At 40.5% G+C, this 14,148-nt stretch overlaps 1 protein-coding gene across 3 annotated transcripts in view; it reads right to left on the bottom strand.

Annotated features, from left to right (window-relative positions):
- Positions 1-14,148, bottom strand: part of FHOD3 (formin homology 2 domain containing 3) — a 406,197-nt gene that overhangs the window by 65,136 nt on the left and 326,913 nt on the right. For all 3 annotated transcript variants that reach the window (XM_082479632.1, XM_082479633.1, XM_082479634.1), the window contains 2 exons: positions 11,235-11,285; positions 6,523-6,737 (listed from right to left, as the gene is read on the bottom strand). In XM_082479632.1, the coding sequence (XP_082335758.1) occupies positions 6,523-6,737; positions 11,235-11,285 (266 nt within the window). The remainder of the gene's footprint in view (positions 1-6,522; positions 6,738-11,234; positions 11,286-14,148) is intronic.

Below are 14,148 nucleotides of genomic sequence, written 5' to 3'. Positions count from 1 at the left end.
GCTTTTTTATCGGTTGGCACACAGGAAACACTATTCATAGTATACTTGGTTTCTTCTTCCCTGCTTTATCACTGGCAGTGAAATTCATTCATTTACCTTTAGGGTTTTTATGTATAACAGCAGATTTTCACATGCAACTACTCTCTGCATGCTGCAAAGAAACTGAAAAGCATCCACACATATTCACATCAAGCAGCTGACAATTTTCTGAAAACTGAAATGGCCATGCAAGAATGATGAAAATGGGCATGCATGTTAGTTCTGCATATTCCTCAGATTCCCTCTGTACTAAATCTTGTAGGGTGGCTGAACTACAATGTCCAAGTCATCCTTAGTTTTTCCCTCTGTTAACTCCTTTTCATTACAATATCGCCTTCGGGACTTGTCATGGTCATTGGATTGCATGATATGCAATGAGACTGTCTTCAAGAGCTACATGAATCTTTGAAGGAAAAAAAGTACCACACTGCAATGCAATCTAAACATTTCAGTCCTCTACAGAGCCAGTAAATAGATTTATCCTGAGAAAGCATAAGCCAAAATAATGAAGGTCACAATGTCTTCCTAAGACTGTTTCATGTTGTGTGCCTATCCTATTTTCTGAGACACCCATACAAAGAATTATGACTTCTAACAATGCCTGTGCCTATCTTTACAATAACACACATGCTTTTACATTAGCTTCCACTAATGAATCTTCAGTACCACACGATTCTACTTAATTTCATATAATTTAAGTGTAAAAAATTGCAAATTATTTTTTGCCACTGATTTTATTGGAGCTGAGCTTCTACACTTTCACAATTGATTTTAAATGTGTAGTCAGTTAAATAACTACACTTACATATATAGTGCATATACGAAAAAGAAATGTACATGAAATATGTTTAATATATCGTCCATGCACACTCAAACCCCTCTAAGATGTTTTAAAACAGTCCCGATTAGCAGCTTACCTTTCTCCCTCTTCTACATAGACAGCATTTAAAAGACTCACATTAGACCAGCTCTACACGTGCCTTGTCTCTCTAAATGTATCTTACCTACGAATGTACTCTGGGTACAAGAAAATCAAAATTATAGACAGCTGGCAAGAAGTTGGCAGACACTCTGAATCCCAGCGGTGTGTTTCTGAGCACAGCTGTCAGTGCGTAGGTATAGCACAAGAGCATTCTAAAGTCAAGCCAAAATTTGAATATAATTGAGATGCAAGCTTAGGAATCCTTCAGGAGATCCTGGAACTAACACGGTACTGTAGCATGAAAGACTGACCTTCCCACGCTGGAATGGTCCATATAAACAAATGTCATCAATTTATCCTTGAACAACCATAATTTTGTATGAATTTTAGACGTTTCTCTCTAAAAAACAAAAGCTGTCATTCAATAACCAAAAAGGTCAACTCAACAGCTCAGGTGGAGAAAGCAGCGACTGAAACATGGCCAGGACTGCTAATGCTTATGCCATCTTTGTTGTCATGAAGGTACACTGAAGTTTTAATAGGATAAAGTCAGGGGAGACATAAGAAATGGTTGAGAAAATGAGAATGTTCAAAAGAATTCTGGGTACTCTTCACACCAGAAATATTCCACACACACCAGAAAGATGCAGTATCTTAGTAGAATCTAATATACAACAAAAAATGAAGAGCAACATACTGACACAGACTGCTCTTTTGCATTCAAGGACTACCAAAAATCTAAGCACTTCTAAAACAAAACAGGGATATGTTGACACTCATTTTGACAGTCTCTCTCTCTTTGGGGATCATGTCAAACAATCCACCCATAACCTAAATAACTTATAAGTAGTAAGCCTAGTCCAGTAGTGCTTCCCTTAAAAAGCAGTTCAAAAATCAGATTAGTCAGTAAACATTAGGAGGAAACAAAGCCAGCAAGCTAGATGTGTGTCCATCACTTGCAGTTCCATTGTGTAATCCATTGGGCTGATATTGATGACAACTTCTAATGTTAAAAAATACGATTCTCAGTGGATGCTTTCTGGTGGCCTATTTGAAATAAGCTGGAACATTCAGTCCCATATCTACTGAATCAATTTTCACACCAGTCAAACACTACTCTAAGTGGCAACCTTGCAGGTAGCAACAGACCATGCTCTACTCCCTGTCTTCAGACTTCTGCCGGTGGAAAGCACAAAGACCCAAGGAAGCAAAACTTGGTTGTATCAAAAAGCATCAACAGCAAAGAAAGCATTCCCGAGACATAAAGAAGTGTGATGCCATTACAAGCAACATACTTTTTTTTTTTTGAAAAAAAACAAAACAAAAACCCAAACCAATTCTTACACACATACAGTTCTTAAAACCTAAGTTGGGATAGCCAGATTCAGTAGTAGAGGTAATCTCTTTTCACTTGCATATGCTATTTTTCACATTTCTCTTAAGACTTAGCTTTCCCTCTCCCCCATTAAAACAAATGAGTGAATTGAGGTCTTTAAATTAGCAGAAGTTTTACTTGCAATTGTATTAATCAGGAGGAGGAAAATTGAATGTGGCTTTAAGGACTAATTTTTGAGTCATATGTCCACTTATTTTTCTGCCAGAGCTTAATCTCTAAAAATGTATCACTGGAAAAAAATGCGAAGACTTCTTGGAAGAATGAAATCTCCCAAAGAACCTGTGTAACCTCATCACTATAAAAGACAGTAGCATGGTCCCTCAATAAATGTGTAAAGATTTTGTCATTTTGAGAGATGGTGTAATCTACATGTTCTGACATTTTCAAGACTTGGCCACATAAAACCCTAGCAACCTAGGGCACATAGTGACAGGACAAGGGAGAATGGCTTTAAACTGGAAGAGGGCAGGTTTAGATTAAACATTAGGAAGAAGTTTTTCACTTTAAGGGTGGTGAGGCACTGGAACAGGTTGCCCAGAGAGGTTGTTGAGGCCCCATCTCTGGAGGTGTTCAAGGCCAGGCTGGACGTGGCGTTGGGCAACCTGGTCTAGTGAGAGGTGTCCCTGCCAATGGCAGGGGGGTTGGAACTTGATGATCTTCAAGGTCCTTTCCAACCTAAACCATTCTATGATTCTATGAACCTGATCTGATCGGATGTTGGTGATAGCCCTCTTTTGAGCGAGAGGTTAGAGAGAACAGCAAGCTGCTCCCTTCTGAAAAAACACAGCTATGAACTTGTAATGCTACACAGGAACATGGAGAGAAACAACTTGTCTTTTGACACTCAACTATAAACAAACTCTGAAGCAGACACAAGATGTCGTATCCTTAGTACCTGCTGGTAAGACCTCCATCCCCACCCTGTCCTATAAGGCCTCAGAGAGAACAAACACCCCTCCAGGCCCACATCTCCACATCTAATACCCTGCCAGGGTAATAGATTTGCCAACCACATCTTCATCTGTTTCCTCTGCTGCCTACTTGGAGCTGGGAGCTACAAACTCTAAGTGTCTCTTGAGGATGCATCCAGTAAGTCTGAAGACGGTTATACCCACCCAAGCCCTCTTGGTTCAATTATTCAGGCACCACTTAAAGTCTCAGTGGTTATCTCCCTTCAGTTCCTCCAGCACAGGATTCCTCTTGCTGTGAATTCAGCAAGGACTCTCTCCCTTTCTCCACCCAACCCTAATCTTTTCCTTCCATTTCTTGTGATAATAAACACAAGCATAGAGTTTGCTTGCTCCTTCTTCATGAAGTCAGAAATTATCTTTCTTTGTCCCCCACCCCAGTTCCTCCTCTGACTTTCTGTGCTGTGGTTCCTTTGGATCTACAACTGGGGCTGCAATGGCCTCACTGCACCCTCAAGCTCTGGTGCTTCTCCGTCTGCCGAGATGCTTCCACCAGTCATACTTTAGGCAGTATTTGAACCTTGCTTAGCTACTAATATGTTCAGAAGGTTTTCTACTGTCCACAATGTGCACTTGGGTTGGCCTGCTTACATCCTCAAGTGCTAAAAAAGTTGTTCCTCTCAGAGAAGTGTTCATCTCCAATTCCTTTGTGGATTGACTTCAGAGACGTCTTGGTTATTGTTGCTCTCCTTTACTGCACATGTGCACTTCATAAAAATTTCTCCAATGAAATTACAAAGGACGAGGTAGTTGCTCTGAAAAAAAATATTAAGTTCTATTTTGCAGTTATGGGATTGCCTTCATTTCCTCTGAATGCCATACCCCAAGTTTTACAAGAGTGAGTCTTACAAGACTTGATTACTTTAGTGGAACCAATTGTTTTATATGAGAAAACACTTCAGCTCAGTAAGTCCAGATTTTTATATTAGGTAAAGATACTGAGACGTTTCACAGCGTGGGACAAAGTTCCACGGAAAAAAGTCCATTTCCTTCTTAAACCCAGTAGATACTGGATGGCCAAAGGATACTTCAGCACAAATGGAGTAAAATAAATCTGACTCCAAATATCACTTATTGTTTTGCTAGTTGAGGAACACACTTCCTGTTTGACTTCACGTTCTGAATTGTGCAGACAAATATCACACATCCGTTAACATCATTTCTTGCACATTCTTTGAAGGGACCTATCCACAGAACCAAGGAAGCGTTTTCCTTCTGCAGTTTTATCCTTGCTTGGGAAGATGGTGACCCTGTGTTCAAAGCAACTGCTTGGGGTGCAAGTAATCTGGGTTATGTCCATGGCTCTACTCCAGCCTTCCTACAACTGACTTAAGCAAGTTAATGCCTCAGTTTCTCTAGCTGTTAAGCAGGACTGATAACGTTTCCTAAGGACAGTAAAAGCTGGGATTTTAATTCATTATGGAGCATAAGAAACTCAGATAATCATCCAGAGGCTGTGGCACAAAATCTGTAAATAAGCCTGCCAGCTGTTGGCTGATACCCAATAATCGGGCCACCTCCAGATGAGAAAGCCTGGCCTGCCCACGTGCCTGTTACTTCATATGACCTTTCCAATGGTGAAACAGCAATCCTTCCTCATGCACAGCTCCCACTGAGGTATGCAGATTTCAGGCCCCTGTTCTGGTGCTGTCCTGGCCATCTGCCGGCAGCTGCCTTTGGCTGGAAGCTTACCCTGCCCCAGTCATATGTCCTCTCCTTGCCAGGCTTCCAGGTGCTGCCCTCTGATGCCTACCAATATTGCCTTGAGTTTTGGTAGAGATGGCCTGCCTACCCATGTGTTGATAGCTTTGCCATATTGTGGCTGCCTGAAGTTGCCCTGTACACCTGCTCTAAATGTATTCTCCAAATGGATTGAGCTGCTCCATTTCATGCCGCAATTATTTTTTTTTGAATGCTTTCAGAAGAAATATGTTAAAATAATCACCATAAAAGAGATACTTGCTCCCTACCCAGATCTGAAATCCTAATGGTGGAAAAATCCAGCTTATTTGCTCTAAAAGCAATATTGCACTCAAAAAAAAAAAGCGGGGGGGGGGGGGGGGGGGGGGCATCTGGATGCTTCTGAATATCAGTGTTACAGGAAAATATCCGTGTTTTTTAAGTACATATGATTCCACTGAGTCTTTTAAGGTGCCAGACAAGAAAACTGGGAATATAATTGGGAAAATATACAACCCTAAATTAAATAAACTTCACCTACTTACTACGGTGAGGATAAACATATTGAACATCCAGTATTTGTAACTTTTTTCTTAAATTGCCTTGCTTTATAGCATGCTACCAGCCATAACACTCAATAAAACCAAGCAGTGCAAGTTACAAATGCATTAATCACCAATAGCATGTAGCAGGAAATCAAATAAAATAAAAATGAATGATGGCGATAATTCACCCTCAACATGCATTCTAGCTCCCAATGTTAATGCAACATCATGTGGCACAAATATGAATCTGTATGGTGGGTGTTTTTTTGAGGACCGAGGGAGGGGTATATGATGCAAGTGGCAGAATGACGTGCAAACACAAAAAATATTGCTCTGTACACCAATAAATTATATGACAGCAAACCAACCGTGCAAACACTAATTATACTTTCCTTTTTACTAATTGTCTGTGGTCTCTTTTAAGTCCTTTACTACTTGTGCTACAATTTTAAGAGTTTTTGCTGGTGTTAAAAATAACCAACGCACCCTCCCTGCCTTCAATTCGAGACCTTTTCTGTTTGTCCCATTCAGCCTGTGCTCTGCTGGAAGGTTATTATAATCTTGGCATTCATCTGTTGCATTTCTTTCAGAGAATCCACATAAGCAAAATCTGTTGGCAGGAATATTGTTGGTTTAGTATTCAGTAACTTCTAACATACAAGGAACATGATGCTAAAATTAAGACCCTCTGTATACTGTATTTTCCAGTTATTCCTTTCTAATAGCATCAGACAATGATAATATAAATCATAGCAACAATTAGCAGTGTATTCTTTGCTTGAATAGACTAGAAGACATCCAAATCTATGGAAAAAAAGAGAAAATTTAGGAAGACAGCGTGAAACAATAAATGAGACCCTTTACTTTGGCATCTCAGAGATTATATTGCGCTCATGCATCAAAAATCACTGCCAGCCTGAGAGAAACTGTGACAAAATCACTGCTCTTTCCCATGCCCTCCTCTTCACTTACCTTCTGAGGGCTGAGGGGTCCCACAAGGGGTGGAAGGGGTCTTCAGCTCTTCCTGGGACTCTATGGATGCTGGGCTGACGCACTTGGGTACAGGCGAGGATGGGGCTGAAGGAGATCTCAGGTTCAAGGACAGCTCACTTCTGCCTCGGCTTACGCTCCGACTCTTCAGCTCCTTCTCATATTCCTCCGCTGCCAACCTCTCCAAGTATTTGTATCTGAAAGTTAAATTCCAGAGGGTTTCCGTAAAGAAAAAGAAGTCTGTGGCTGATGCTTGTTTATGGATGAAACACCTGCAGAGAATGAGCTGACTTCCTGACACAAGGGGTACAGCACTAAACTGCCTGCCTGGTCAATCTGCCAAAAAACGTACACTAAAGCAAAGACTATTGCCCTGAAAAACCTTAAATTGCTCATGACAAAACAAAAGCAAAACCCAGCAGAGTTAAAGAGTCCTTAGATATAGTATTGTGTCTGCATAGTCTTTCTCCTTTTGGAAGCATTTGTCTGTCCTCCTTTTCACCCTCCTCCTTCACATCCTCCTCCTCCCAGTCCTCCCTCTACCAAAACTAAAACGGGAGGGGAAAAAAACCAAAAGAAAAAAAAAAAACCTCCAAAGCCAGAGCCCCTTAATACTGATGCAAATACCCAAAGTCTGAGGCTTGCTGCAAGGAGAGGAAAATGCAGCAGACAAAAACAGATCTGCCTGAAAATAATACCAATAATAAATGTTTGGATTGACTATCTAAAGTCTCTGAACCTGCTTCTATTTGCTCTGAGAGCAATGCACTGGAATTCACTTTGTTCTCTCCAGACTCTACAATGGAAAGTTTTCTTTTTTTTATTCTAAAAAATTTCTCTGCCGGACTCAGACATCCAATAGCTTGGACCTGACGTCACATGTAGTTTATTCATCAAAGTCACTTTAAAAGAACAAAGATACATCTGTTTTGCATTTTAGGCAGGCAGAACTCACTAACTGTTTATTAAGACCAGCTACCAATCATATACTTCATAGTGTGCTTTATACATTTCGACCAAAATAACTTTGAAATATGTGCCTCTTCCAGATGTCTGCTAATTTTATCCACCATTATTTGCAAAGGAATAAATTCATGAATACAGCTGGATTGGGCTTTAGACTGTTTTTCTTACCCACAAGTGAACTGTTAAACAGGTTAATCAAGACTACTGCTTATGTCCCCGAAAAACTGTGGTCATCCTCCTATAACTCACTGTTGTAAACACTTCGTAAGAAGGAACACCTCTCCTCCCCGCTTCTGCCTCACTGACAGCCCAAATTAGTGTACGAGGGTGCATTAAAAGCAGGCAGGGTAAAGAAGTCCGCCACACGTGGTAACAAACATGCTTAGTTCATATGGTAGCCACACACGCATGCACATTTGCAAACAGCCGTATAGAGCACAGAAACGTGTCTTTGAAGAGCAGTCCTTGTGTTTTCAGAGGCAATTTGCTTTATTGCAAACAGCAATAATGAAGAACAAACTCATTTTCTTTTATTCCTCCAGAGGTACGCACAGGCTTTGAACAAATCCTGCAAGAAAAAGAACCCCTACAGACTCCGGATGAAAATATAACAAGCCACATACTTGTATGGTTGTAAAATAGGAACTGTTTACAGTTCTAACATGAAGCCAATTCTCGGGAATGATTTTTGCCTTCTCAATAGAGGAGAAAGCCTTTCGCTGGCATGAGCATAATGTTTTGTTACAGTTCATGAAGCCAGTCTTTCTTTTAACTTTGGTCACTTAATGTATTGCGCCTTCCGCCTCCTCACAAGCAGAGCAGATGGGACTTCGGACGCATAAAGAGCCATTCAGAAAAACCACGTAGCTCAAACAGGTACAGCCCAGCTGGCTGCTGCCGAGGAGGGCTTTTGCAGTTTGGCAACAGACTACGACAAAGGTCTGGATGGATCCTTCTATACTGGGGGGGAGCTACAACGGTTTATTGTCCTCAGCTCTTTTTCAGCTGCTTTAACATTTTAGCTTCTGTGCTGTGCGCTGCACAGCCAACCAGCAAAGCAGAGGACTATCATCAAGATATGCCTTCTCAAAATATACCTGTTCATTGTACTGAAAGGAAAAAAAGGGAAACAGGACAGCAACTCTCATGGCAGCACATCAGCATAACTGATGGGAAGCCTAATAAGCAGATACTGCAATTTAACTGAGAAATGAAAATCATTCAAGAATCAGTTATTAACACCTCGCACTTGATAAACGAACTTTATTTTGGTTATTTTTTTGTTTCTGCCCAATGTCTTAACAGTGAATAAATGCCAGCATCAAATACACCAGGTCTCATGAAGACCAAAATCTGAAGGAGTTGAAAGGATGAGCTACTGTCTCTCTGCTGCAATTAGTTCCTCCACTACAGGATTAACACATTGCCTCGGCATATATTGCCATATCCTTTAAATCATGGAAACCTGCAGCCATCATCATGTCTACGCCGACTCTTCTCTATAGACAAAGAGGAAAGGATTGTGGGCTATCCATTTGGTATGCCTCATGAACATTACATTCCATGTATCATCTTTAACTAGATAAAAACATTATTGTGAACTCTCTAGGTCTCTGAGCAATGCTCTAAGTGTGACTTAAAATGTTTACGTACCAACAAAGCCACCGGGTAGAGAGCATTTGAGCTGTAAATCACACTAGAGAGGACTCGAGAGCTCACCTTTGTTGGGGTATTTTTGAACTACCACTGGAAAATACTCAATCAAGCAAAGTGAAAAAAGGCCTCAAATCATCAAACAGCAAGAACACAGTGCTACACTCAGACCCCCTGAAACTGCACAAATATTTCTCCGTTATAGCAAGGCCACCCCGGAGCCATTGCAAAAGTAGGTGCCTGTATTCTGGAGCTCAAGGGTGACACAATAGTACACAGAACGCTCAAAAGATTTGACACAATTTGGACAAACCAGTGCTTTTAACAGAGCATTCCATATGTGCTCAGTCTTATCGCCTCCTGCTTTTCCGAACTGATACGGAGGAAACGTACAATCCAGATTTTAGCACCTTGGATATAGCATTTTCTCACGCTTCTTGCATTCTGTTAAAACAAGTCACCATTCAACTTGCTATAGGAAATGAAACCTCATTTGTGCAAAGGTATTTTTTTAAAAAAAAAAAAAGTTACAGAAGGCCAAAATAACAGACTACTGATGCAAGACTTCATTTGCAGAAGTGTTCCCCAATATTTCTGTGCTATCAAAGCAAACATATGTCTTTCCTCTTTATGAGGAAGAACCGATAGTCTAACATTTCAATTCAAAGGAGCCCTAAGGATAAAGACACATTCCTAATGACCAGTGAAATTTCTCAGATTGCACAGCAGTGATGCCCTGCTGGTATACACTTCCCCCAAAATACTCCCGTTTACTTGGCGTGTTCCCATACAACTTGAAAATGCTGGAGAGCTCGCTTCTAATTTGTTTCAAATCTTGCTGATGAGCACGCTTGCTGTAACAGGTTTTACTCAGCAAAGATCAGTGTATGATGCTTATGTGCTCAGACACATTTAATTTCAAAAATTTAAACGATTTGTAATTGTTTTGGCTGGAAGGACAAAGGAAAGCCCATCCACCTTTTCTTACCCTTAGAGATGTCAAGACCGTTTTTTAATATTAGCTACTTCAGCCACAATAGATCAGACTTCAGTCTGCAGGAAGAAACTGCCTCCTGTATGATGATTTTGTGGAAAAAAAGAACCCCAACCCAAAACCAAAATGCAGCAACAATGATTTCTGACATGGCTGCTCTCATACTTTGATAATGTAATTCCAATTCTTGACAATCCAAAAGTATTGCCGGAGACGAACCACTGGAGCATCATAAAAGCAGAACTGAAGCAATCTGGATGATTTTTCATCTAGTATTTGTTCAGTACCATGCATACTTCCCAGGTAAAAACAAGAGCTCCCTCCAGGGTGTAGTTACTAGCAGAGGTAGAGATGAAGCTACTGAAAGGCAAAGGTCTTTAATCGAGTATTCCTTGAAAAATGTGCTTTCATAAGCACATAGCTCTCAGCCTAGCCCAGAGTTCTAAACTACTTAATTGAATTTAAAAAAGGAAAAAAAACCCAAAACCTCAGTCCCTTTAAATACGCTATTTAAATAAAACTAAAACAATGCTGCAATGATAAATACTGCTAAGCTTTGTAATTTGCTTGCTGATGTTTAGAGAGATCGGCAAAGAAAACTTGGCCCCGAAAGATAAAAAAATGCTGGGAGTGGGTCAGAACCGTTTCCATCAGCCTGTGACTGCAGTTTTGCAAAGCATGTGACCTCAATTTCCTTTATCCTCAGCTGCCTTTTCTGACCCTCCAGAAAGCTCGGGACCCACTGGGTGAGAAAGACAGGCTTATTCAATTTGTAACTATACTAACTTTGGGCAAATTTCTGAGGGAAATGGAGTAAGCTTATTTCCCACACAAATAGATAAAAGATAGATCATCAATCATACTTATGCATTCCAGTCCCACTGCTCTTCATTTATTGCTGTGCTTACAGCTGGACTTCATTCTCCTCTTTAATGAAACATTCACTTTCCTATAGAAGTCTTTTGGAATAAAAGTATTCTGTGCATGCAGAGTTAAAAATGTAAATACACAACAGCTCCACAGTAAAGAATATAGGAAGCACAAACAACCAAAGGGAAGAACGGATGCATTATATACAAACCTCTCTTCTCTTGCTTGTCTTAGTTCTTCTCTTTTGTCTAAATAATCGCGGCTAAAAAGAGAATTGCAGTAAATTGCAGAGGAAACCAGAAGAATAAGGTAAGTAACATAAGCGTAAGTACAGCAGGAGAAACAAAGAGCCGTACAAACAAGCTGATCAGAGACAACAAAGGCTCTTTTCAAAAATTATTTGGTTTTGTGAAAAAGACTGAAAAGTATGTGTGTATACGTATCAATGCATACACCACCTGTATGGGTACACCAAATATGTAGTTCGGAAGATCATTACAAGCAATTATAAAAAAAAACACCAAAAGTTAAGAACTTGCAGCACTTTTGAAACCTGGTATCTGAAATTAGATACAATGAACTGGACTTGTCCATAAGGGACAGGCACATTAGTGGCTATTAAACCATTCCTCATTTGCTCCAACTAGAATGCCCCTAAACAGTGACTGCAGCATCTGGCAGGCTAGACCAAGGCAGGGAGCACAGCATATTGGCCCTCTTTCTAATACACCTTTCCTCAGTGTGTTTTAGTTGCTGTGATTGGAAATGAGACAGGGGACTGGCATTACCGAGTAGGACGATTCTTCGTTCTTACAAGGCGCATGCAGGATCATCGGACAGGTAACAACCTTTCGCTTTATTTTTCACCCTGAGTTTTAGATACAAACCTCCCTCTATCTCGGCTGCCTTCCCTCTGCTCCTCAAGTAACTCATATACTTAGCTTTTGCAGAGTCAACTTTGCCAAATGCCCGGGCACTGTGATTTCAGGCAGGCCTGTCGCGTCCACAAATGTGGATACAAATTTAACTTGGAGCACAGCAGAACCCAGTGAATGTCCAGCCTGCCTCAATATCACAGCAAAATAGTTCCTTACAATATATTTTTAATATTTTGTTGAATCTAGTGGACAAAATTGATGAGACTTTCACCTGATCTGTTAGAGTCTTCTACAGCATAACCTGTGAGTACCAGAAAGATTTTCAGAACTACTCCATTTATGAATAAAACATTTTTTCTCCTTATATTGTGTCATAAAACGAATTACTTCTCATCTACTACATGACAGCTATCAAACATCTGCTATCAAAAGCTCTTCAGAAGTCCGTTAACATGGAACACATTACTCTTTCAGGCTATCGCCACATCCTTTGAACCCCTGAACTGGTTATACTTTTATCATATTTTCAGAGTATTCTTTGGAATTACCACAGCTATGGGAATAACCCCAAGGGGAAAAAAAAATAAAACCTAGGAATTTTTCAACAAGCAAATTTTAACTTTACTTTCTCCCCTCTGACAACTTTCACTCTTCCCTACAGCTGAAGAATAACTCTTGTATTTTAGGACATATATTGTTCTATATATGCAATGGGTACAATAGTCCTTCTACTGAGAAAAACGTTCATTATGTAAAGCATTCCTTCTGCTAGCAATAGCTTATGCAGCTTTTTAACACCTCTCCTAAAACCAAGCTCTTTCACAACTGGTGATGGTCTCCTTTAAATTATCTTCAATTTGTCAATAATGGTGCCAGAACCTAGTGCAATGTTCTTGAAGCAGAGTTGGAAAGAATGAGATAACAAATGAGTCATGATGGTAAATCCAGTACTGCTCACGAGTTTAAAGGCTGTGAATTGCAAGTGCTATTTTTAATCAAAAATATATCTTCAGAGACTGGGTTTCTAGCCAGACTGATGATACGATAATGTAATCCCAAGAACTCTTACGAAACTGTCCACGACTGTTTGCTGTGGCTTTGTCCTCCTCCTGCCAGACTGTCTAATCAACTGTGGGATGCTGTCTGTCTGCAAAGTTTGGTGGCTTTGGAGACCCTCTACTCAAACATAAGTTACAACTTTCGGGTGACCAGGGAACTCAAATCCAGAAGATGAAAACACTGGGGATTGAAAAATCGTCGCCTTAAATATGCAACACAATCACGGCATTTAGTTAACCAGTTCCTGACTCTGGAGTAATGGCATGAAGATGTATATTTTAATTTTATTTTTTTTTCTGACTTTAAGGAAGCTCTTTTAGTGACAGAACAACTACTGTAGCCAACCTCTAGTGAAATGTGCAGATCTGTTATTCAAACAGGTCAAGCTGCCAAATGTCCTGGTGGCTTTTTTGGTCTGGGAGTTTCCATTCTGCAAGATCATGTTGGCTGTCCATGGCAGCCTGCTGCAGCCTGATGATACCACTTAGAGGGAGAGTTTTTGGAAGAGGCTTGAAGACTGAGACCTGATTGTTTCTGTTTCAGGAGAACTTGGGCAGCTGTTGGCTGCCAAAGATCCTATTATGGTGCTCTTCCACCTTCCCTCCGCCTCTCATTTTCTTCTAAACTAGCTATCTTCTGGAGCCAGGAGAATATCTCCTTCTACCAACCAGCCAAACAACCACTACTAAGTGACTCCTCTTTCCAAATTCACTATGACACAGACCATTTCCACTTCTTACTAAAGAGATGATTACAGTGAAAACAATCCTGCATACTAATAAACAAGCTCACATGAATCCCAGTGCCATCTTTTCCTTAAATATCTGCTCTAAGGCTAGGAAACATTTAACCTACCATTCTTTAGACTACTACATTATGTCTTCTAACTACTAAAAATATGCTTACTTTTCATTCCTGTTTATGAGGAAACAAAATGGTTTCTTAGTGTATGCTCTTCAGACACTTCAGGAATAGGCACCTTATCTATCCTAAGCCCACCGCAGTCTTTGCTAATGCCTGTGCTGGGATTTCCAGGCACGGATTTAACAGGGGGAGAGGACTGCCCTCTTCGCAGGCAGCACACCCTGGGATCCCGTGGCACACCACACGGTCTCAGATCTGAAAAAAGAGTGAAAGCTGAGGCCTTTGTCTGGCCATGGTTTGAGCAATAGTTCTGATAATTATTTT

The sequence above is a fragment of the Vanellus vanellus genome, assembly GCF_965231255.1.
Source record: "Vanellus vanellus genome assembly, chromosome: 2".
NCBI lineage: Eukaryota > Metazoa > Chordata > Aves > Charadriiformes > Charadriidae > Vanellus > Vanellus vanellus.
This window is presented reverse-complemented; position numbering and strand designations above follow the sequence as displayed.